Raw genomic sequence first — 25,842 nt, 5'->3', positions numbered from 1 at the left:
TTTAATTTAATTTTCTTTCTGATTATTTACTTTGGTTCTCCATGTGTAAAGCACATTATTATAAATGTTGAAATAATAGCGCATTATTATTTGCTGTTATTATTATTATTAGTATTATTTCTAGGATTCTTTGTAAAGCTGTAGTATTGTTCTAAGCTGTGTTTCACTGTGGGGTTTTTTAAATATTTTTTTTGTTTTGTTTTTATATTGTGACTTTGTTGTGGAAGTCATTTTCACGTTTATGTGTTTTTTTTTGTTTATTATGTGTATATGATGATATACGTTATTTACAACAAAACAATGTTCTCCTCTGTGTTTCTCAGTTACAACAAAAAACAGCATCATATTGTTTTTTCTTTTTAAATAAGCAAAACTATTTACAGTTACAATTACAACAATTACCTCAGTCACAAACATAAAAAAACAACAGCAGCAGCTGTTTTTGACATACATTGTTTTGCAAATTTAGATTCCGAGCAGCACTTGAACGCAGCAGGAGCGCAGAGCGGCTGTCAGCGTTGGATGAGGGAGATTATCCTCCTTTACTGCGACTCAGTGTTAACACGGATCCAAACAGGCAGGAGGTGGTTAGTGACACAAAATGGGAAACGCCGACACCAAACTTCACTTCAGGAAAGCGGTGATTCAACTCACAACCAAAACACAGGTCGGTTATTTACAATAAAACTCGTGCGTAGAGCGCGTCGGTTGTGCGTTTGTGGTTTTAATTCAGATAGTGGAGATAAAGTTGGTGTGCCAGATGGTAGCCTGAGCTGCAGCCCAAATGACACCAAGTAGAGAGGAAAACAACAAAAAACACAGCAATCTGATTATAAATGAGGATTTCCAGACAGAATACAAATACATCTCCTGAAATATTGACATTTTTCTCAATATTTTTGCTGTTTAAGAGACAGGAAACAGTCAGTTTGGCCTTTTGGGTTTAATTTGTGAAATGATCCTTAAATGAACTTGAACATGTGACATGTGATTTCCAAATGTTGAATTTAATTAGTTTTCCTGTAGGCAGCAGACGTGTTTCACTCGCAGGTGCATTTAAGGTGGAACTAACTAGACGAAGTTGATTTGAATCTACAGGCGCTGCTGTCCAGTCTGCTTCAGTATTTAGCAAAAATACATCATTAATCATCAAAAATCATTAATTTTATGTGACTTCAAACTTGCATTTGTTATTTGGACAACACAAAGACATTTAAAGATGTTACCATGGGCATTTTCATAGTTTTATTAATGTCATTTTAGTAGTTTTGATATTTGCTGCTAGTTATTAGCTGTTATTTGATAGTCTTTATGTTAAAGTCAGAACCATTCAAGTGCAGATTGTAATATCTGACCTTTTAGACTTGAAAAGTAAAACTTAACTGCAGCTGTCAGATACATACATGTAGTAAAAAGTACAATATTTCCCTCTGAGATGTATGGAGTAAAAATATAAAGTAACATAGAATAGAAATACTCAAACGTGCACTTAAATACAGTACGTACATAGACTTTACAGGATTAAACACATACAGTAAGAAATAATAGAAGACAATAAAGCAGTAAAAATTAGGGAGTAATAAATAAAGGTTAATACATTTAAGAAGGTATTAAAATAACATTAAAAAAAACATAAGCACAATCATACACAACGCAATGATGATTTAGAAAGAAATATCACATTCTGTTTTAATCTTTAGCAGCTGAGTTTATCTGGAGGTCAGTGCACAGTGTCTGCTGTGGTCTGAGGTGATGATCCTCCAGTCTGAGGTCATGTTAAATGCATATAAAGACGTGCCGTGTGTCCTCTCCTGCAGCCCGTAGAAGCCACAGATGATGCCTTCTGGGATCAGTTCTGGGCCGACACCTCCACCACCGTCCAGGATGTTTTCGCTCTGGTACCTGCGGCAGAGATCAGAGCTGTCAGAGAGGAGTCTCCGTCCAACCTGGCAACCCTCTGCTACAAGGTAACCTGTGTTCATCAGGATGGTTCTACTGCTGTTGTTAGAATTAGTTGCTAGAGGCTGTGAGTGTGTTTAAAGTTATTCATGGTACAAATGTGTGACTTTTACTTTGAAAAAACTCTAAATTGATTACATTTGATTTTCATTACGTATGTAGTCGGAGATGTCCTGAACTCAAATATATCAGTTTGGATTTATGGTGCAATGTGTTTTTAAAACAAGTTTGAGAAATACAGCTCTTTCAAGGTACAAATGTTGGACTTTTACTTTGGACCATCTAAATTGATACAGTAAAAATGCTTGATTTTATGTTTGTATGTAGTCACAGATGACCTGAAGTATACACTTTAATGTATCAGTCAGGATTTCTCTTCTTTTTTTTTTTTTAGTAAACCAAAAATCAAAGAATGAAGACATTTCCCTTCCTCAAAAAGTGCGTTGTCTTAGTGCAGCCATTCAGTCCGAGTCAAAGGAATGCTTCTGTTTGTTGTTCCCACACTTTAAACGTTACACACGTCAATGTTGGTAAAGGTCAAAGGTTATTTGAGTAAAGCAGATCGGGTGTTTTTTGTAGACCTGGCTGATAATAAAAATGTTCAACCGAAGAGACAGGAGATCCTACATTTCTTGCAACAAGGATCAGATTTATAGTCGAGATGAAACTATTTAAAATTCCTGAGTAGGTGCTCACTGTCGGGTCGGAGTCTTAATCATCTTTACTTATTTATTCAGATAGTTTCTGATTTAAGTAGAAATGTCGGCAGTTTGAAACTATTATATATGGGTAAAGCTGTTCTTTTGAGGGAAAAAAAAAAAGTTTCTTTGAAATAGTTCAAGTAGGATATCAAAAGTCTTGTTTTATGGCATTTTATTAAAAGTCATAAAAAAACGTTTTAAAATATTACCCAGCTCTCTGGCTGGGGAGTTTTTAAAGGACTATTCTGACGTTTGGGGAAATACGCTCGTTTACTTTTATGCTGAAAATTAAATGAGAAGATCGAGACCACACTTATCTCTGTACTTTCAATATGGGGCGAGGAGACGCTTAGCTTAGCATAAAGAAAAGAAAGGCAATTATTTTTATATCTGTTTAAAAACAATTAGTTATGTTAACCCTTTACTCTCTAGTTCTCCCTTTAGTAGCTTTAAGTAAGAATTGAATTGAATGAAGCTTTGGAGATGCAGTGCATGATTTCTATGTGACACTTAAGATATGTGTTGCTGAAGGTTGGCGGCACAGGACGGAGATCATTTCTAGGTTAAACACAGAATTTTACTAAAAGAAACTAAATAAATGTGTCGAATAAAAATCATAAATGTGTAGACGCCTGACTTAAAGTATTAGTGCGGTCTTAAAGTTTTCTACATGTGCTTTACTCCCTCAGGCAGTGGAGAGGCTGGTCCAGGGAGCAGACTCTGGCTGCCCCTCAGAGAAGGAGCGTCAGACTGTCCTGAACTGCACCCGCCTGCTCACCCGCATCCTGCCTTACATCTTTGAAGACGCCGACTGGAGAGGCTTCTTCTGGTCCACCGTGCCCGGAGCCGGCAGAACAGGGGTACGACTCTGACTGACACTTAATCTGCTACAGGAAGTAGTGGAGCAAAACACACTCTTGTATAACTTTTGCATTCTCTGGTGACACTCAGTCTGCCTCTATGATTTCTCTGCCATGAGGAGCGTGAAGCTACAGCACCGAGAAGTTCAGTAAACTGCAGCACTGGATATTATGTTCATTAATGATTTCACTTTGAAGCTTGTGAAAGACTCAGTCCTGAGAGTGGACTGTAGAAAGTTATGCATTGAGGAAGCAATAATCCCACAAGTTAAATTACAAACCAACCTGTGTGTGTGTGTGTGTGTTTGTGTGTCTGTGTTTGTGTGTCCGCTTATGATACGTTGGTTAGACCTCAAGGATTCATGCATTGTGTTCGGGTTAATAACACTGAATGTAAACACAACTTCAAATTTTAATTTGAGGAAATCTAAGCTTTGGATCTCAAGACTTAAAAAGTCAAACCAAAACTTGTGATTTCAGTCAACTGACCCTTGGAAAAAACCTTTATATTTGCATCGTTGGTTTGTTTTATTGGTTAATAAAAAATAAAAAATGAAACAATAATATTATAAATTGAGGAAATCGAGGCTTTTCTTAGAGGTATACGTGTAAAACCTCTGCTGCCTGAGACGACCTGCAGTAGCATGTGTTGTGCTGGAACCAGCAGACAGAGAAATCCTATCTGACTGCAGAGTTTAATCCGTCATCACCCTCTCAGTTTTACACACATCAGAGGATTTGAGATTAGCATGCATAATATTCCACAGCGGTTAGAAGTGATGCTGATTCTCAGAGCAGGATCTGGACTGTAAGATGAGACTGTTGCTGCTGTCGACGTCACTGTCCGAAACCAACCCCCCCCCCTCCCATCCTCTCCCTCCTCTCTCCATCCTCTACCTCCTGACGGCTGCTGGTTCTCTGGTTACTAGGTCGGCAAGGGACCCACGTCCAAACACTGCCCATATTGTACCCACCCCACCCCACCCCACCCCCTCCTCCTGGCCAGTGGTTGAATTTAGGAGGGATTGAATGTCCCTTAATTACAGTGTGGGACTGGAGTAAAGTGCAGCGCTGCAGCTGTTGGAACAGACTAATGGGTTGCTTGTAGTTGTATGAATTCAGTCTGTGGTTCTGCAGGGAAATACTGGTATTGATTCGATTTAAAGAAGAAGTGAAACATGACATTTGATTGTTTGTAAGATTATTCCCGATAACTGTATTATCGCAATATCTATGGAAAATTTGAGTCAAATTCATATTTAACTTAATTTATGGTGCGTTTTGCCTCTTTTTTGGCAAATGAATTGCACTCAAAGTGTGTGTGTGTGTGTGTGGGTGTGGGTGTGGGTGTGGCGTTGGGTGAGGGAGACAAAAGATATTTAAAAAGGGGGTATTTGGGATATGTACATGATATCAATATTAAAAAATATATTATCACGGTTATCGTCAATACCCGTATACCGTGACACCCCTAATTTGTATACAGTATGAACTAAACTTAACATCTTCCATATTGAACTGTGTTGATCTGATTATTCGATTCGATTATGTTTAAAGAAATAGTTCGCCATCGTAAGCACACTCGCTTGCTTTCTTGTCGAACGCTAGATGAGAAGATTGACCTCACTGTCATGTCTCTATGATACATTTGAAGCTACAGCTGGTTAGCTTATCTCAGCTAGCCTGGCTCAGTTCAAAGTTACTAAAGCCCCCTTCAAATGTTAAATCTCATTTGTTAAATTTGCACACGGACGTTTTGTTTGGGACCATTTATTGGCCAGATGCAGTGTCATGCTAGCTGTTTGCCCCTGTTTACAGTCTTTGTGCTAAGCTAAGCTAATAAAGATCTGGATTAGCTTCATATTAAACGTAAAGATACAGGAGTGGTATCAATCTTCTCGTCTCTCTGGACATTGAATAAACGCATTTGCCAACTTGTCAAACTAATCATTTAAGATGTTTTACCGCAATGTGAACTTTTACTTTGGATACCTCCAGTCGCCTACATTTTACTGTTAATACTGGTTTACTTTTACTGAGCATTTTGAATGCATGTTGTTTACTTGTTACGGCGTAATTTTAGACTGTATTGTTATAAATCCCACAGATTATCACATTCTTAATTTACATACGAGTCGTGTCTGTAATTTGGAAACTACAAAAGTGACCGCTCCCAACTCGTCTCTTTATCCTCCAGCGTCTGGACCAAGATGGCGATGATGATGAAGCACGGCCGCTGGCTGAATCCCTGTTGCTGGCAATCGCTGACCTGCTCTTCTGTCCAGATTTCACTGCTCAGAGCCACAAGAAGAGCAGCCCGGTGAGTCCACACTACCCCTCTACATTACACTGCTACTGATGTGGCAGACATTCAACTGTGGCCCGATTATCCTGCAGTGCAGCTGGAGGCAAACACCTGCCAATATTCACAATCTAATTAAGGAAACTAACCAAAGCTTCACCTCGGTCTTGTTCATTAACCGGGGATGACAATTCTGCACAACATGTGGTGTTAGTTTCAGTAGAACGATGGTCGATATTTTGGGACTTATACTTATTTGTTTTTTTTCCAATCGATATCGGATGGATATAAATCTCATGTGTGTGCGTTAAATGCAGAGTTATGGCAAAAATCCTAATCATGATCAATATTGAGATCGGGATTATTTAACACAATTACTCATTGACTTTGGAAACATCACGCATTTTCATTTTGTGTTGTATTTTAGCCGTTTACTGAAAGCAGCAGAAAAGCTGAAAAGGTTCAGTGTGTAAAATATTCCAGAATTTTATCTCAAAACAATGAACGAACATTATCAACAGGATGTGAAGAAGTAACAGTGTTGATGTTATGCCAAAGACGTCTACTGTATGTGTTGTGTTGCAGAGCTATCTACTGAAGTTAGCATGCTAACTGACTAGCGCCTGCCAATAATGTCTAGCAAGAATAGAGAGTCCCTGTAGCTGCAGTCTGTTCTCAGTACAGAGAGAGAAGAAGTACAGCTGTCTGACTCGGGCAGACTCGGGGCTTGTCAACATTACTTCCATGATCCCTGCACGCTTGACAGTTCGTTTTGATTAGATCTAAAGTGGCAGAAACGAGAAAACGACTCGCAGCATCGCCTCGTTCCCACCGCTGCCAGGAGGCTGCTCCGGCAGGAGTAGAGTGTGCGAGAGAGACTGAAGACGGACAGATCTTCCGTTAGCAGTCAGCAGATAGCACTGATGTAGCCGACTTGTCAAACTTTCTGTTGCTGCCGATACACAGGTTGGACCCAGTGCTCCATCAGCCCGCTGTGACTCCTGGTGCTGGGATAAACGCCGGCCAAATCCGAGCCACATTTGTCCTCTCGTCTCTGCCACCCGGACCCAAGCCAACATACCAACTAACAAAACATGACGTTGCACAGACCGTACAGCCCTCAGTGCCACAGTGAACACACAGATATCTAAGCCCCACGTAAAGATTATAAGATAGCAGAGTTATTTAGGGCGACATTCAGAGTTTCAGCAGTCTGCTCTAATGAACTGACTGACAGGCTTACACAGGAGTGAGCAGGTGGCTCGGATCTGTTTATTTATTGCAAGTAATATCACATACCGTATATTTGACATTAATATCAATCTTCTCATCTAACTAGCAATTAAGTATTCGCCACAGTTTTGAAGTAGTTCTTTAAGAGCCTTTCCACATGAGAAGAAAAACAGCTTCCTTTAACTCGGTGTTTACTTTACCCTTAAGCTACCACAGTGTCAATACTTTGCTGTTCATGTAAAAGAGGCAGGTCCCTGTTCTAACAGCCTCGTGTCGGTTCCAGTCACTACTGTTATCTCCTCCACACACACTTCTCAGGCAGTAGCTCGAGTTAATGAGTTACTCTACATGAGACGGAGAGAGGGAGGAGTGGCCGTGTTTGTCAACTGGGCTGAGAAGAACAGGGTGGACACCTAATCGTGTTGAGCAAACATGTGTGTTGCTGGAGAGCATGAGAGGTGACATAAGCTGGCTGTCCTGCAGGTCCTAACCTCTGCATGATCGGACCACCTCGCAGCCAGCCGCCCGAGGAAATGTTCCCTTCAGTGTGTGAAGAAGGTGGAAAATGACCAGCGGCTGTCGTTTGTTTCCTCCGGCCTCTGTGACCTATGCAGCAGACAGAAGCATTTGAGGGTTGAGCTTTCACTACCCAGTAGGATTTGGTGATTTGAAGGTCAAAAGGTGTTAAAGGGTCAGTTCGCCCTCAGCATGGACGCTGTATGAGACGATGGGCTGTAAAGGGATCCACTACCCCTCCTACAGTACATAAGAACCAGAGCCACACATTAAAAATACATCTGTTTTGTAGATATTTTGTGCCTTTTTGTTTATTGTCGTATTCCATCTCTTTTTGGATATTATGCATCTTGTTGTAGCTGTTTTGTGTCTCTTTGTGGTCATTTTGTTTCTGTTTTTGACTTCCCAACAATAAATATTAGCAGTAACTTCAAATAGATGCTCGATAGGCCTGTTCCAAAATCCGTCCATGACCCTCAGTGGTGTAGCTGAAATATATATTTTTAGATTAGACTAGTGGTTTCCACCTGGGGTATCTGGAAACCTTATGTTTCAAGAAAGGGACAAGAAATTCTTTTTCTTCATTCTCTTTTTTTCTTGTAAAATAACTGGATTCTTTTCATTTCTTCAAAGCTATACAATCATTCAAATTAAACAATTTGAGATTCAAATCAATGCTTCCTGCATTTGATTGAACACCAGAGAACTTTTTGTGTGGTGTGGTATGGCATGGTGCCCTTTGCTGTCAGTTTACTTATGAATAACAATGGCAGCACATCTATTCATGACACTAGTTATCTGTGCTGAGGTGTCGCATGCAGATATTGTCAGCTCAGTCCACTTGTTGAAGTAGGTGTGAACTCAGTTCCACTGCTCTGTTTAGACCTTTTTAGCTGTGAAATGTAGCAGTGGGAAAATATTAATGTCTGAATAAGAAGTCTTTTCATTTTATGTTGAATATCACAGTTCATAAATGCAGTTAAGTCTTTCAGTAAACAGTTCATCTCACAATGCTTTCATTCTTTAAGTTTTTTTTGGCTGATAACATTTAGGAATTGGAGTGGAGAGAGAGTCTGTAACCGTGTGTGTGTGTGTGTGTGTGTGTGTGTGTGTGTGTGTGTGTGTGTGTGTGTGTGTGTGTGTGTGTGTGTGTGTGTGTGTGTGTGTGTGTGTGTGTGGACTTCGAACAGTAACTTTACCTTTTTTAAAAAGCTCATTTCACATTTAGTTGTTTTAGATTACACAAAGCCTCTGACTACAGACATTTCCGTCATTGATTATTCTGATGATTACGTTTTCCCAGAGCTAATCCTGAGGCCTAACAAGTAACCACAAATATTGACTTATAATTATGGAATATCAGACAGAGAATATCAGCAAAGCCCCACATTTGAGAAGCTTGATCCAGAGAGAGTTTTATGTTTTTGCTTATTGAATGATAACGTTTGTATGTTCACCTCTCTTTTAATTACTATGTTTACTTGTCTATTCATTTGATGGTATACTGTATGCCAAGACTGACCATTTCATAATAAATTAAAATATTGTTAAAAAAATAAAAAGCACCCGTCCTGATGTTTGAGTGCTTTGGGCGGATTATTATATTATTATAATTTAAATAATTAATCAATTATCATAATCACATGTCAGTCCAAATTAAAGTGGAAAGGCAACTTGAATCTCAACAATAGAATTTGACGAATTGTATTGCTCTTGTCTCTGCTGCAGGACACTGCCGACGACATTCGATCCATAGACAGCTGCGAGTACATCTGGGAGGCCGGCGTGGGCTTCGCTCAGTCTCCTCCTCTAAACTACATCCACGACCTCAACAGGTGAGACTGCAGCCAATCAGTGAACGTGGAGAACTGACTGTTGTTATCTTGTCAGATTTCTTTTTACAAAATCATACCGATTTCTATTTTTTATTTTTGCTAAATCATACCAATTCTTTTCACCTAATTTCATAGCTAACACTAGAATGGCACTTGCCGAGTACAGAATTATGCCAAGGTCAATGGTGCATTCAGGTGTTCCTTGGACAGTCCCATTTTCCAGAGTTGGGAAGTTGTTCTTCTGACTTTGTGTGTTGATGAGCTTTAAGTCGTAGACTAATGTGGAAATATGTTTTATTTTTCATAGCGTTAAAACAACACGTTGATACAGTAGCTATTCCCGCGTTGTTTTTCCGACTCAACATTAATTGTCCCAGGTGGGAATTTTTTTACGGATATTACGCCCCACATGAGGACAGCACAAATGCTCTATGTTGCAATGTTAACGAAGGTGAAACATAATTTGTGTATCCGCCCCGTCATTCAGAGCCATTAAAACATTTTATGTGTTCCTTCTTGGCCCTTGCTACAAGCCTTCCACCAAGTTTCATGGAAATCGGGCCAGTAGTTTTTCAGTAATCCTGCAGACAGACTAACCGAGACATAACCTCCTTGGCGTCAGTAATAATTGGATGTGCCATTTTTCCTATAACTGGTTGCCAAATATTTGTAAGTGGCCTGTTTGACATGAATAAGAGGACAGGAACACGTACTACTAATTCTGCCTGTAGGTAGCACTACTACTACAGTTATTCCTGCAGTTATTATTCTCCACAAACCACTACAATCATCCAATCTCTGTGATTGTCTGTCATTGTGTGTATTTTGGTGCATATCTGGATCCAAATTGTGACAACACTTTAAATAAATAAATATCAGTCCAGGTTTGCCAAAGTCATGTTTGAGGTCGTTTAGAAACAACACTTGTTTCACAGTTTGTCCACCAGAGAGCACATTTTTCAACTGTAAAATGTCCGATACTTGATGTATCTTGGACGTATCGTTCGGGGTGTAAGTGTAAACTGATTTCTGGTCGATCTGTCCTGTGTTCTTGTTTGTTCAGGACAGAGCTGCTGAAGTTGCTCCTCACCTGTCTTTCTGAGGCCATGTACCTTCCTCCCTCCTCCGAGAGTAAGAACCTCAACCCCTGGGTGTCCTTCTTCTGCTCCTCAGAAAACAGGTGACTGAATCAAAAAATATATACATAGACACACACATATACATACATACAGTACATACATATACACATATAGACACATATATACACATATAGACACATACATATACATACATACAGTACATACATATACACATATAGACACACACATATACATACATACAGTACATACATATACACATATAGACACACACATATACATACATACAGTACATACATATACACATATAGACACACACATATACATACATGCATACATACATACAGTACATACATATACACATATAGACACACATATACATACATCCATACACTAAATTCCTGAACGGTAAATATACATACAAAGTGAGATCTTACATGTTTATTGTACGCTAAGGCTAAATACACTAACTAAATATAGTATGGTAAGAACATGTGTGTATCTCAGAAACTACAAAGAGGACAGTCAAGTATTTGGTATCTATGAACTCATAACAAGTTGAATATGAAAGATCTGCACACATATGCAGTGTTAAACAAACAAATGTAATATAGAAGACCTGTAATAAACACAATGCTCCTGATTTTGACTGTTGATAAAAGTGTGATTTTTCACGATATAAACATAATATAAACATTTTATTAAAAGAAAGTTGTACTGTTGTTCGTACCATATTTCAATATTACTAAATACTAAATCTAATCCATGGACACAAATGTGGCAGTACCTCTTTTCAGGACCGTGGTGGCTGGACAGTAAGAGGGCAATTTTCAGTGAGATTTTAACTTAAAAAAATAAAGTGGAAATTGTGCCCTTGAATGTGCCTCACCCTCTGCTATGCATTACCCCACACTGTGGGGGGCATGTAAACCTTCTGAAGAGCCCTCGCCTCGAAAACTTTGATAGCCCGCCATGCGTGACCACTCACAGCGCCGACTGACCTCGACCTGTCTTTCTCTGCCTCACCCAGACATGCCCTGCCTCTTTTCACCTCCCTGCTCAACGTGGTGTGTGCCTACGACCCCGTGGGGTACGGCATCCCGTACAACCACCTGCTAATCTCCGACTACCGGGAGCAGCTGGTGGAGCAGGCGGTGCAGATCCTTATCGTCATCCTGGAGCACGAGGCCGGGTCGTCCACCTGCGCTGCCCTCCAGGCCCTGGACACCTCCACGTCCCCCTCAGATGTGGAGGAGCACGAGGTGAGAGGGGGATGTTTGGTTTTATTGGATTAAAAACACTCTTTACTGATTCGGAATTTAAAATCATCTATTGTCTTCTTCTTTTTTTCAGCCAGCTGGACCTGATAACCTCTTTGTGAATTATCTCTCCAGGATACACAGAGAAGAGGTAAAATCTGCCGATCCGATACGCAACATCGATACTGGCAAAGATCACTAGAATCAATGGGGGGGGGGGGGGTGATCCCGATCCCGATCCATCTAAACTAACTGCCAACTGTCTTTGGCTACATTAAGTGTTGTATCCAATATTTTACACTCATATTATAATTCCTTACTCAGATTTATTTTTATGTAGAATGATGTTGACCAATCAAAAACACTTCTAAAAGTTCTGTGTGTAGAAAAAGTTTAAATTAAAAGAAGCAGCAGCATAAACCATGTCTGCTATGAAGCCTATTTCTTCCTTTAGGGGTCACAGCTTGAGCATGATGTGGTTTAGTTGGCTAAGTTAGGCAAAGTGCATCCATACAAATGTGATATTAACAGCTTAGTTGTTGAGTATTGGTTTCGGTATCAGCAGATACTCAATATATCGAGATAAAAAGTGAGATTGAGCCACCCCAAGGTAAAATACAGCTCACTATTTAACATCCTACAGTATCCTCTTATTCTTATTATTGGCTAAAGTGTATGTTCTCTTTTGTTCATCAGGACTTGAGCTTCATCCTGAAAGGTCTGGGGCGGCTGATGAACAATCCTCTGGTCCAGACTTACCTGCCTCGTTCCGCCAAGAAGATCCAGTTCCACCAGGAGCTGCTGATCCTCTTCTGGAAGTTCTGTGACTTCAACAAGGTGTGCAGCTCTGCTTCCTGTCAATGATGCTGGAGCAACTTTTGCAATTAATACAGAAAAGATGGTGTCAACGTGTGTCTATTTTTATTGCTAGCGGATGGCAAAAAAGCCACATTATTTAATAATTCCAGAGTGATTTTGGAAACTCAAACAAATGCAGTAGTTCTTTTATGTGAGCGGGTATGATGTAACAGAAGAGTTAAAGCTTAGTTGTGGTTGTGTGTTTTAGAAATTCCTGTTCTTTGTGCTGAAGAGCAGCGACGTGTTGGACGTGCTGGTTCCCATCCTCTTCAGCCTGAATGAAGCCAGAGCAGATCAGTGTGAGTCTTACAGGATTACATGTAATACTGTTTGTGCGTGCATATTGAGATGAGTTTTAACTTGCATTGATCATTATTCAAAACCTCTGATTGTTTGTTTTTTACGCGTCTGCAGCTCGTGTGGGCCTCATGCACATCGGCGTGTTCATCCTCCTGCTGCTGAGCGGAGAGAGAAACTTCGGCGTTCGTCTGAACAAGCCGTTCACTCTCCGCGTCCCCATGGACATTCCTGTTTTCACAGGAACCCACGCCGACCTGCTCATTGTGGTCAGAGGACATCTTATGTTAGAGAACATTTTATATTCTTTCTTAAGGAAAACTTCACCCCAAAAATGAGCATTTGTATATAAATTTCTCATCATTCAAACGTAGTTTTCTTGAATGCCTCCACGGTGAACGAAGAATCAAAACACTGAGGAAATGACTATATCAAAACTCGTGGTATAATCCTAGTCTCATTTATCCAGTCGAATGCACAGTACTTCCAAAACACCTGCACGTTCACTAAAACCTTCAAAACACTTTGCATAAACGCTACTCGAACGGACAAGTAACAGTGCCTGTTTTAAATAGTAAAATGCGTGTGTATGTCCGCTTCTTGATTCTTCGCTCACCGTAGAGGCATGCGAGGAAAACAGCTTTCTTCAAGAATTCAAGTAACACAGGGTTGCTATACAAATGATCCTTTTGGGGCCGAAGTATTCCTTTTTAAAAAGCCTAGAAGTGCGAGTGGAGTTCTGATGTCTTGATATTTCCAGTCACTATCTTCCCTCTGTTGTATTTTCATATAGTCTGTGAATGAATACATAACAGTCATCACTCTAAGTATTCATTTTTTCTTTTTCATGTTTAGATCTTCCACAAGATCAGCACCAGTGGACACCAGCGGCTCCAGCCTCTGTTTGACTGCCTGCTCACAATAATAGTGAACAGTGAGTATCACAGATGAAATGTTGCGCCCTAGTGGCTAAATATAAGAACTGCAGACACATTTCAAAGCCTCCGTTTCTGCTGTGACATTTTGACTTCTTGTGCCGTCCACAGTCTCACCGTATCTGAAGAGCCTGTCCATGGTGGCGGCCAACAAGCTGCTCCACCTCTTGGAGGCTTTCTCCACACCCTGGTTCCTCTTCTCCTGCCCCCAGAACCACCACCTGGTCTTCTTCCTGCTGGAGGTCTTCAACAACATCATCCAGTATCAGTTTGATGGTGAGATTTAGACATGCTCTCCAGTCAGAGCTGTAACACCAGTATGTATCCAACCCTCCACCAGTAACTAAATCTCGCTTGCAGGTAACTGCAACCTTGTGTACGCCATCATCCGAAAGCGTAATGTTTTCCACCAGTTGGCCAACCTGCCGTCCGACACAACGTCTATTCAGAAGGCGCTGCAGAAGAAGCAGAAGAAGTCTGGGATATCCAGGAACAACTCTACAGAGTCGCTAGAGCGCTCCAGACCCGCTGAGCCCGCCACACTCAAGGCCAGTTTAGAGGCCACTCCAGGTATGAAGGGTGACTATTTTAATCTCTTAACGGGTGGATGGGTCGCCGGCGGGCCGTCAGGTGTTTATATACAGTTTCACAGGAGGTTGTATCTTGTCCTTTGTTGTGTACAGTCCGCCAGGATGGAGTTGATACCCAATGCCATGTCGTTAGAAAGCTTAGAATCTCGTCTATTTAGTGAGCAAAACAGTTTTGGGATCACAATCGTAACAGCAAGTACAGTAGGCATCTCAAACTAGCAAGCAAACTCGCAATCAAAACCATAACTTTGAGCCAATGAAGTCTCATAATAATCCTGTAATTCGTAATAATCCAAAATAAACACTCCTGTGTCATTGCCAAAGGTCCTATAGATTGTTTCCATTAAAAAATATATCCATCATGAACATCATCACATCGACAAAAGCCCATGAACAGCTGTTGCAATCTTTGAAATCAGCTGATCATTTTGTGATCATACGCGGTAAAAACGGGATATATCCGCATTTAGCGCTGTTTCAACACTTCTAAAACAGATGCCGAACTCTGACCTTTCGATTGACACCTCATTTGAGCCAATCGGAACTTCCATGCGTTATCTACAGCCAATGAGTGTCAACTTCATAAGGAGGTGCCAGCCCTCTTTTTTTGTTTACAGACGGAGCCAGCAGCAGCTGAGTCTCCCGTTAACTGGCGTATCGTGTAGCCAATGAAACGCTGAACATTTAGACATATCAGTTAAATGGGTTTTATTTAACCAAGAGCCTGTTTAAGCCGTGCACTTGTTGAGTTGGTCTGGGACGCATTTGACCACATCTTTGGTAGTGTAAACACTGATGTGTCTCCGACACTGTTGAACAGGAAATTACGTCATCAAAGCCGCAGCTCTCCATTGGTTCTTAAATCGCTTATCGGTTTGAAAATAATAAATTGGAGGCTTCGTCGTCTGAACCAACACTGCAAACTCTTTATTGCTCCCACAATGTCAACGTAAGTGTATTACAGCCTTACTTCACACTTAAACACACTTAAATTCACTCGGAGCAGTTCGCAAAGAGGCAATTCAACAAAATAGTTGGCATAGAGGCATTCCTTATCTTATTAAATATGTGTTCATTTCAGAAATATGGACATTGGATAAAGCCATGTTCAAGATTATTATGTTTTGTTGACCTAAAAGTTGTTTTCTGACACGTCGAGCAGACATGGAGCAACATTGTCATAAGTCCAACTACTAGTCCTGAGATAAATGTCTGTTGCTGCTTTTTGGAGGACGGCAGCTTTAGTCAGCTATTACGATGGATTCAAATGGCAACTCAATATCGCTGCAAAAATTCTTTATTAAAACATCCACATTAACTCCTAAAATCCCTCCTGCAGCATGATCTTTGTTGTTTTGCCCCTTTTTATAGTCATTGTGAGTCTCTCTGTGTCTCTTGTGTAGTTGTTTTGGACTCCTTATAGTCTTCTTTTGTCTGTTTGTAGTTGTTTTATGCTTCTTTGTGGTCATTTTGAGTCTTTTCCTGGTTGGTACGTGTCTCTTTGAAGAAATGTATTTAGCTCTGTTGAGAAAGAATTTATGTAATTGCTGAGCGTATAGACAACACCAGAGGGTTGGTTGTGCTTCATGAGTTGGTTAGAAATGTAATTCTGGATCGCCATTGAAATGCAAAGTACCAGTGCCAAGTCCTCCATGAAGGAGCAAAATAAAACCTTTTCAAGAGATTTTTATACTCAACTAAAAACTTTTGTTCCAGTCATTCTTTTTTCCCCTGGACTTTAAACAAAGATTCTCTTGTGTCCTTTAGGAATCGATAAGATAACAGAGAAGTCCCAGGTGAGTGTGGATGGTACCATGATCACTGTGCCTCATCTAGATTCTCCTGCTGACAACAGTGCTGGAGCTGGAGCCAGCGACACCGAGTCCAACTCCGAGAGAGACCACGAGGTACACCAGGCGTCACATCACTCAGGCTCGTACTCTGCTTTTGATGATTTATGTTTTATGTCTGCAGTTAAAGTGACTCCCGGGCTTTTATTTTGTCGTCAGGCATACCAGACAGAGGAGGAAGCATCGAGGAGTCGGTTGTCAAGCGTGTCATCGGCAGCAGCCTGGAGCGCTAATACAGACTGGGTTAGTAGAAGTCTTTTCTGCTTTTCATCATCCCTTCTATATTTGTTCATTACATTCGTCATGCTACTTGTGTGTTCTCAGGTGTTGTCATGGAAATCGAAACTTCCTCTACAGACCATCATGCGGCTGTTACAAGTACTGGTCCCTCAGGTGGAGAAGATTTGCATCGACAAGTAAGAAATGATCCAAGTTTAAATCTCTCTTTGTTAAGTGGCAAATGGTGCCGCATGTTCCAAGGTTTCTTATCGTCTTTTTCTTATATGTTGTTTGAACAGGCAAAGCAAAGAGTGCCACCTTCATCAGTCTGCTACTAACAACCCAGTTAATATTCTGTTCACATTAAATGAATCCGTGCCCTTGCTGCTAGATCTTCCCAGGAAACTAGGTGTTTTGGATTGGAACTATCAAAACTTGGAATCCTTTTCACATTATATCGTTCACATCCCTTTTGCGTATATGTCTGCAACTAACAATTATTAATAATTAATTCTTGAGTGTCTGATTCTTTTGCCGGTAAAAGAGAGAATATATGAAAAGGCCAAGATTGTTACTTTAAATCAGCACTAATAATAGTTTCCTCCGCTTGGCAGCAGAACTCCACAACAAGCTGAACGTCACTCACAGTTATGATGCATTATGGCCTTATAGAGTTATAATGTTTAATAGTGATGAAAGTAACGATTATTTTCAGTATTGATTTAATCTGCCGATTTATTTTCTAGATCAATCTATAAATTGTTTGATCTATTAAATGTCAGAAAATAGTGAAACATGTCCATCCTAGTATTTCAAATACCAAGGTGACGTCTTTAAGTGTCTTCTTTTGTCCAAAACTCAAAGATATTAAGTTTAATATGATGAGAGAAAAGCAGCAAATCTCCCTATTTGAGAGGCTGAAAACTGAATTATTTGCCACTTTTACATGAAAAATGACTCAATTATCAAAATTAGTTTTATTTTTCTGTCTGATGAATTAGTCGACTGATCGTTTCAGCTCTAATGATGAATGTATAAGCAACCAGTTACTTATTGACACATCAGATACAGAGAAACCTCACCATCTTGATGAATGTTTGTCCAATATTACGCTGTGTTTGGTCTCCTGAGAATAATATCTCTTCAGCTGCTAAATGTTCCACTTTCTTCACAAGCTAATTGCTAACTTTGTCTCTGAACGTCTCATGTGCATGCTACTGCATTTCCCTCGGGATAAATAAAGTATCTTATCTATCTATCTATCTACTGCCACGATAGATTGTTATGTCCAGCAACTCCAAATATCAGCCTGTAATGACGTAAGGCTACGGTTTCATAATCAAAGAATACACTTACTGATCAGAGCACATGTAAGGACATGTAAGGTCTGAAAGTCTGCTACTTCTTCTATGCGCTCGGTGTTCCAGTAAGTTTAACTGTTACTCTGGGATGGATTGCTTATGCCTGACAGTTGGTCCAAGTAAAGTGGACGTTTTACCTTCAGCCTCGACTCCGGAATCATTGAAGCTATTTGTTATTGATGTTGCGTCAAAACTCATTAGCACCTGCTATAAACAGCCCTGCCCTGTAGCTCCCAGCCCAAAATAATGAGCTGCAAAACTGATCATAACTTTCTGCATCATCGTCACTGCGAGTGACGCCTTCCGCGTCACACATCATCCTGATTTGATCCGTTGTTAATCTATACATATTGTTTAGTGCAGCTTTAATCATTCAGAGCAGTTTAAGTGTTGCTGTTGTCGTCCTCAGGGGTTTGACAGACGAGTCAGAAATCCTGAAGTTCCTTCAGCACGGCACGCTCGTCGGCCTCCTGCCCGTCCCTCATCCCATCCTCATCAGGAAGTACCAAGCTAACGCAGGCACGGCCATGTGGTTCCGCACATACATGTGGGGAGTCATCTACTTACGGTAAAAAAATTAATAAATATGAGCCTGTATGTAACCTGTTTATTTTACTTGTCATATTTTGAAAAGGCATCACGGCTCAAGTTTCAACAATGACTTGCTTTTTCCTCTCTGACTCTTGTTGCTGTAGCAACGTGGATCCTCCAATCTGGTACGACACAGACATTCGACTCTTTGAGATCCAGAGGATTTAGGATTCAGCAGCTGTTGAATGTGTCCTCTTTGTTCTCTTCACACACTCGCCAACAACAAGATCTGCCGGTTTTTACCTTCCTCACAGCTGAACTGTGATCAGAGGAACATTTGACACCGCTCTGGTGTTACTAAACAAGCAGTGATACTCTTGTACTTCATTCTTCCTGCCAACATTCAGGGATCAGAAAAAAAACGAAGAATGTCCAAATGTCATAAAACATTATTTACTGTGTATCACATACAATCTGTATTATGAGCAATGCCAGATGGACATTAAATTTGACATCATGAAATGTGACATTTGTTGAACATTAATTTATTCACAAACTTTTTTCACAAAAAACTAGGAAACCATTTCTTTATGGAGCTGGTTTTGTGCGTATGTTGAAACAGGAAGTGGACAAACACAAACTGTTGACACAAAGTTATTAAAACTGTTATTATTGTATGCTGCAACATTAAAATGTATTTTATTGGAGAGCAGCAGAGATGGAAAAGTTTTGTAAGCCAACCCGGAAGTTAACATCACACCGGTTCCCTCGACAAAAAGCCATTCAAACGTTTTGTTCAGCAAGATAATCTTCACAATTTTGAAGCTTTTACAAGACTTAAAATGGCAGTTCTGGTGAAGATGTCTAATGAACCCAACAATTTTACAATTGTTGGGTTCATTAGACATCTTCACCAGAACTGCCATTTTAAGTCTTGTAAAAGCTTCAAAATTCACAAGTGGGGTATTTACTGATGCATTTTATGTCATAGAACAAAACGTGAAAATCACGTGTGCGTGTGCGTGTGCGTGTGCGTGTGTATGTGTATGTGTGAAATAAAGAGAAAACAAAAACAATGGAAAAACAGCCTAAGACCAAACCTGCAGCAGGATATCATCAAGTCATTTTTAAATGCGTATCATGTTGTGTTTCCACCAAACATTTAAATATTTTCTACTGTAACTCGTGAAGTCAGAGTTGGCTGCTCGTCACGCAGAGATGAGCAGCTCCATTAAAGCTCCCACAGAGTGCATCCTGTAGAAAACGCTGAGCGGCTGACCCAAGTTCACCAGAACAAACCAAACGGAGAAGCCAAAAAACTGTTTCCCCAGGCCGTTCTCAAACTGGGGGTGGACTCCAAATGCAGGGATGACCCACAGCTGCAAGAAGAAGGAACAGGGATGTTTTTTATAAATGCAAATGTCATGGTCAAAAAAATGCCATAAAAATATATATTAATGTTAATTTCCACTTTCAGTTATATTTCTTTGGAAAATTAAATAGCATGTGACCTCATAGGGCTATCTGGTGGACAATAGTAAAAACTACAATTTTGAATCCAAGGCTCTAGATTGAAAGCCTGATATAATAGAAATCCTGATTTATGGTTTTATTGGGGACATTTCTGTCCTTAAGGGAGTGTCTGTATTTTGCTACACACTTTATTCTAGGAGCTGAGGTTGAACTTCTACAATGTATGTCATATGCACAACACAACCAAAGTGATATACAAAATTAAAAGTCAAATGTGTTTTAGGCACAAGGGTTAAATGAGATAACAAACACTCAATATTACCATAACGTTAGAAAGGATGAGGAAAGCACAGATTTCTTGCATCGCTCTTTTGGTCCAGGACTTTTTCCCATCATGCTCTTGAGCAGCCGCTGACATGTTTCCCTCCAGCAGGGAAATATCCGTCTTCCTCCCCTCTGGTTTTGGCACGGCAACCTTTTTCTTAGGCTGTGGGACAGTTTATCATTCAAACAAGACCTTTTAATGACTGACTTGTTCCAGTTTACAAAACATTGACATGGATGCAGGTACAAGGGCTGTCCTTGACTAAAGGAATCTTTAAAATGGAGTTTCTCCACAAAGAATCATGCAAAAGCCAAACCCCTAATCTTGTGTTTACCAGATATGTGTTCATACATGTTAGTCGACTAAGCCTAAACGGGGCCAGCCCTAGCAGGTACCTTGAATATGCTGCTCCGCTGGTTCTCTTTCTTCTTGGCCAGAAGGTTCGGGTGCCTGTGCAAGCCTTCAATGATGAAGATGTTCTGGAGGATGAGCTCCAGCAGGCTGAGGAGGGAGTAGGACAGGTCGAGGTCCCCCAGAAGCCCACTGGTCCCCACAGCTAGAGCCGCCACCAAGGAGAAGTAGGACAGGGCGAGCTGGCCCAGAGCTGCTGCCACCAGGAGGGTCACGTCCAGGCTGCGTGTGGGGTTGTGTCCCTCTTCGTTCGCCCTCCTCTCCAGCCTGTAGACTAGCATCCCGGCCAGGGTGCACAGAGACATGAGGGGCATGACGGCTAAGTGGTAGCCGTAAAATATGAGGAAGGCGGTGAGGCGACGCTGCTGCTGGCCCACCCAAACCTGGTAGAGAATGAAGACGGCCACTCCTGCGGCGAGCACCAGGGCGCCGAACACGAGGCCGTATATGACCCCGCCTTGGTAGACAACGTGAAGGGTCAGCTTCTGAGTGGCGTGGTGGGGACCTGGACTCATCCTGCGGCCAACGTTCTTCCACATCACATAGATCATGCAGCCTGCCATCAGGTAGTACTCCATGTTGAAGGGATAAAGGATTTCAAAGCCTTTCCTGAAGATGAGGCAGGCTGCACTCGCACTGCACTGGCAGAAGGTGGAATTGGTAATTCCTGGAAGCAGGCATAGAGGAATGTACTTAACAAATATATATTAGTACAAGCAGTGGTGGAGAAAGTATTATGTACCACTGTACTGGAAATGTCCTGCATTGAAAATGTTACTTAAGTAAAAGTATGTAAGTAGTAGTGTACTTAAAGTATTAGAAAAATGTGACTGTTATACTATTATATATTATATCATTAGATTATTATTACTCTTGGATTAATAAAGTGGAGCTCATTTTCAACTCTTAACATTAATGGATTAATCTTCTGATTTCTTTCTCCATTAGTTGATTGATTGTTTGCTTTCTAAAATTGTAACATGACACCTTCACACCTTTGATTTGTCAAACCAACAGCACAAACCTCAACATTATTATTTGTGCATTAACATTATTAAAAGGAAAAAAGCTAATCTTCACATTTGTGACGATGGAACCGTTACATGTTTTTATTTATGAAAAATGTCAAAAAGAAAAACTAAATAGTTGGCAATTAATTTTCGGCTTGTACATTTTCATATGTTGGTGTTAAAAAAAATGTGTAAAGGAAATGAAGTCGTCAGATAAACACATTGAAGTAAAGAGTACAATATTTCCCTCTGAATTGTAGTGGACTAGAAGTAAAAAGTGACATGAGAAGAAAATACTCAAGAAAAGTGCCTCGCAGTAAATGTACTCAGTTACTGTCCACCACTGAGTACAAAGCAGCATTATACCTGAGAAGTTAAACTACCTGCTAAAGCAGAGCCTTCTGCTTCAGATGAGTTTATGTTGCTCAAATCAAGCCCGTCTTCTTTCTCTAACTCGATCTCCTCGTGGATGGTGTCCTCCGTCACCGCGTTGAGCCACAGCAGCAGGTCGGCCGAGAGGATCATCATCAGCCCGGCCCTGCAGCAGATGCGGCATGCAAATATAAAAACAGGCAAATATGAAGATTTAGAAACAACAATAACGTTCACCTGAAGCTATAAATGACGATCATCCTTTATTCTGAAGTAATAAATATATGTAAAACATTTATAAAGTGATGCACCTGGTGATTATCTTGTGTCTGTGGATGCAGTCCTTGGAGTGAGCCCACAGTAAATATGTCTGCAAAGGAAAAGATAATCAGTTATTCAATGAAGACACGTTTTGGCACCGTAAACATTTAAAGATTAATTTATTAAGATGTGTTTTTAAATAATAATGACAAAGTGCTACAGAAAAAAAGCTTTGAATATAACTCATCTTCCAGCTCTCACATTATTAAATAATAGTTTTAATAATTGAAGGTTTTATTAAGGCTGTCTTCCCCTTAGTTTTGCACATTTTTATAGAGATTTTAAGCATTAAATTCAACAATTTGTTGACGTGATGACAAATGAGCCAATTCCACTGTCGGATGAAGACGATAAGCTGCATTTGAAAACTCTGGAAAAAGTGGACATATGAGTTAGATCCTGAGTTTACTTTACAGCGTGATTATATACAGATTATGGGGTTATTAAGGCTTTCTGAAGATTATTTTAAGGGACATTTGAAACTCTATTTATTCTGGATAATTTTAAGCCTTCCATACTTTTTGTCTTTTTCCTTATTATTTTAATCAAAATAGATCTAAAAATAATAAATGAAAAATGAGATTATGGAACTATAGAACTAATAACACATTTCTCCCCTTATAAATGTATGTACATTTCACTCATGAGTTCATATATTTTATTACACACTGGTTAAGACTCAAAAGCTGTTGCTCAGTATTCCTGTGATGGCTTTAAATGAACACGTTTGATGAATGATCGATAGACACAATCAAAAGTATTAAAAAATATATATATATGCATCAAAACAAACAAGTACTTATGAACACTTATGGTGCCTAAATAGGAGCTAAATCTAGATATTTTTGTGTAACTGACATTCATAAGCATGCTTGTTATATACTTAGGATTTGTCTCGATTTTTGCTATGTTTTAGTGTTATCTAATAATGCAAACGTAATAAAGGCTCCGAAACTGAGATATCAAACCTCGGTTTCTACTTTTTCTTGACCTTACTTTAAAAGGTCACTAGCTCCACTTGTGGCAGGCTTTGTCCATGTATTTCTACATGTTATAATAGATTAGAATACACTTACTCCTACTCAAGCGTCTTTGAGTTACTACAAAAGTGCTATACAAGTCTAATGTAGTATTATTATTATTATTATTATTATTATTATTATTATTATTATTACTAAAAGCTGTGACTTCACATAGTTTAAATACCTTTTTCAAATCTCTCTTTCTTGTGGTGTACGCTCTTGTTTCAGCATCTCTTTCAGAGCGTGAAGCAGCAGTCTAATGTTCTCTCTACCAGAATATAAACATCAGTACCTGCAGCGCGAGGAAGGGAGCCTCGATGAATGGAGACAGCACTTTGGCAGCAGGCTTACACTCCCTCATGCTGACCAAATAACCAACCCTGAAGATAAACAGCAGCAGACTGAATGCAGCAAAAAGCATGAGGACCACTGGAGCAGAGCAGGAGAGAGAAGACACTAATTACACTATGAAAACAAATATTATCTTATACTCTGTCAGAATAATAATAACACACAGGAGCTTACCGGTCACAGTGATTCCCCCTGCGTGGTGGTCTTTATGTGGGCAGATGCCGGGCTGTTTCGTGGCCCACAGCAGGTACCAGAGCATCCAAAGCACACTGACCACGATCAGAAGCAGCATGAACACCTGGGGCTCCTGGTGCTTCAGGCCCTCCGGGTTGAAAGCCTGCCCGGCCACCAGGGCGGCTCCCAGCAGCAGCACATTCAGACCCAGCAGACCAGAGATCAGCCGCCTCCCACTGGGAACCCAAACCGGCACCGGATCCAGCTCCGGGTCCTGGATCTGATGCTCTGAGCTCCTACCTGGTTCTTCACCAGGTTTCCCCCAGGAGGAATCCAGGTCTGTGGCTCCAGGATCTGAATTCATGTTTCTGTTTGTCCTTCTTCTAAAAACACACTTTTAGTTCCTTTCACGTTCCCTCTTCTTTTTCTACTTTCCATTCAGTCTGCACGGCTTTCTCTCATTGCTTTCGGTGAAATCCTGCAGGTCGACATGTGAAGACATGGGGCTGAAAGGTGCAGTATTCTGCCTTCCCACTTCAGTGTAGGTGTGGTCATGACACAATATATTAATAACACACCTTTCACAAGGATCCTGTTTACTTTTCATGTTGACCTTAGTTTTACCTGCCCTGCCACTTGAACAACGTTTGTTAATGGGCTCCAAAGGACCTGAGCACAATCTTTTGTCAATCTACAGTTTTGTGTTAAAGGAATATTTCACCCTTAGAATGATAATTTGTAAATCAAGTACTCAACCTTGTTTGTGTTCAGTGAGGTTATTTTACTCCAGCTGTCAGCTGGGCTCTCTGCCAGGCAGTGTCACAGTTTGCACTCTACACCAGGAACTGACTTATAAATGTAACTCTTATCACTGCAGAGCCTCAAGTAGCAGCAAATAGTTCAGTCACAACTGATAACCTGCTGCAACTGATAGTATTTCTGTAAGTAGTTTCAGTCTCACATTTAAACGATCACTCCGGAAACAAATTGAGTGTAGGCCTACTTTACATGACAGCTTTGCTTTTAGTTAACTATGTTGCTTTGTTTTGGACATTTGAATGTACTTGCTTCTGCTGTTTCAAGCCGGCACTGGTTTCTATTTATTTCCCTATTGTAGAAAAAAACTATTAATGGACTACTGTGATAAAATCCATCACAGTAAACATCAAATTTGCATTGTACTGGTACCCTTGAGGTACTTTAGAAAACTGCAGGGGGTACTTGAGTTTTTTTGAAAAAGTGAAATAAAAAAATCCTCAGTTATGCATGATTCCTAAAATAATTATACTATAATAAGATCAATAAAAAAATGTAAATGTAAGCCACATTTAATATTCAATATTCCTATTTTCAATGCAATCTTAATCACTTTGTTCAGTGTGACGGGGAAGTTTCGATAGTGACAGACGAAACTCAAGCAAATGCATTTGTGGTTGAAACGTAGCAGCATTGCAGCTGAAACAGGGAGCATGAGGAAGGAACAAAGAAGCTCAAGTTTCTCACTAAATTGTCATTGCAACTTGTCAAAAAGCAACAGCAATGCCATCTTAGTGTTATTGCATGATGAAAAAAAATTGTTTGGATTATAAACATTTGAAATTCAGCATTTAAGTGTTCAGTTGTAAGGTTGTTGTTCTGATGGCACAGTGTATTGTACCTCTTTATAAAGATGTTTTGCGCTTGTCATGGGGTACTTGGATGGAAAACATTATTGAAAAAAGTCTGAGAACCACTGAATCATTTACTACTAATTGTCCTATCCTAATGCAAACCATGTTTGACATTTGTTTCGGGCCGAGAGTATAATACTACCACCACCATGCTTGACGGTAGGCTTGGTATTTTTAGTTTGATCTGACCACAGAACTTTCCTCCAGAAGGCCTTTTCTTTGTCCATGTGATCAGCAGCAAACTTCAGTCGAGCCTTAAGGTGCCGCTTCTGGAGTAAGGGCTTCCTTCTTGCACGGCAGCCTCGCAGAC

The 25,842-nt window shown here is 40.2% G+C and overlaps 2 protein-coding genes across 2 annotated transcripts; one reads left to right on the top strand and one right to left on the bottom strand.

Moving 5' to 3' along the window:
- Positions 1-478: 478 nt before the first annotated feature.
- hid1b (HID1 domain containing b) lies at positions 479-19,110 on the top strand. The gene is made up of 19 exons (XM_029456980.1): positions 479-667; positions 1,818-1,967; positions 3,350-3,520; positions 5,718-5,840; positions 9,300-9,406; positions 10,470-10,586; positions 11,534-11,765; positions 11,857-11,913; positions 12,459-12,599; positions 12,829-12,919; positions 13,035-13,186; positions 13,773-13,851; positions 13,964-14,128; positions 14,213-14,422; positions 16,210-16,349; positions 16,452-16,535; positions 16,617-16,708; positions 18,282-18,440; positions 18,568-19,110. The coding sequence occupies exons 1-19, from the start codon at positions 602-604 to the stop codon at positions 18,629-18,631; spliced, it is 2,400 nt and encodes a 799-aa protein (XP_029312840.1). The 5' UTR covers positions 479-601; the 3' UTR covers positions 18,632-19,110.
- A 262-nt stretch (positions 19,111-19,372) lies between these two features.
- LOC115024779 (proton channel OTOP3-like) lies at positions 19,373-24,780 on the bottom strand. The gene is made up of 7 exons (XM_029456617.1): positions 23,863-24,780; positions 23,630-23,766; positions 22,306-22,364; positions 22,006-22,160; positions 20,597-21,279; positions 20,199-20,363; positions 19,373-19,782 (listed from the first exon to the last, which is right to left on the bottom strand). The coding sequence occupies exons 1-7, from the start codon at positions 24,224-24,226 to the stop codon at positions 19,612-19,614; spliced, it is 1,734 nt and encodes a 577-aa protein (XP_029312477.1). The 5' UTR covers positions 24,227-24,780; the 3' UTR covers positions 19,373-19,611.
- Positions 24,781-25,842: the final 1,062 nt, after the last annotated feature.

Source organism: Cottoperca gobio, chromosome 19, assembly GCF_900634415.1.
Source record: "Cottoperca gobio chromosome 19, fCotGob3.1, whole genome shotgun sequence".
In the NCBI taxonomy this organism is placed as follows: domain Eukaryota; kingdom Metazoa; phylum Chordata; class Actinopteri; order Perciformes; family Bovichtidae; genus Cottoperca; species Cottoperca gobio.
This window is presented reverse-complemented; position numbering and strand designations above follow the sequence as displayed.

Excerpts from the sequence above, each read along its gene's own strand:
- LOC115024779 (XM_029456617.1), bottom strand. The coding sequence starts at position 24,226 with ATGAATTCAGATCCTGGAGCCACAGACCTGGATTCCTCCTGGGGGAAA. Across the intron at positions 22,161-22,305 it reads AGACACAAGATAATCACCAG|GGCCGGGCTGATGATGATCC; the intron begins GTGCATCACTTT and ends CATCTGCTGCAG. Across the intron at positions 20,364-20,596 it reads AGCGGAGCAGCATATTCAAG|CCTAAGAAAAAGGTTGCCGT; the intron begins GTACCTGCTAGG and ends ACTGTCCCACAG.
- hid1b (XM_029456980.1), top strand. The coding sequence starts at position 602 with ATGGGAAACGCCGACACCAAACTTCACTTCAGGAAAGCGGTGATTCAA. Across the intron at positions 668-1,817 it reads AACTCACAACCAAAACACAG|CCCGTAGAAGCCACAGATGA; the intron begins GTCGGTTATTTA and ends CCTCTCCTGCAG. Across the intron at positions 13,852-13,963 it reads GCTCACAATAATAGTGAACA|TCTCACCGTATCTGAAGAGC; the intron begins GTGAGTATCACA and ends TGCCGTCCACAG.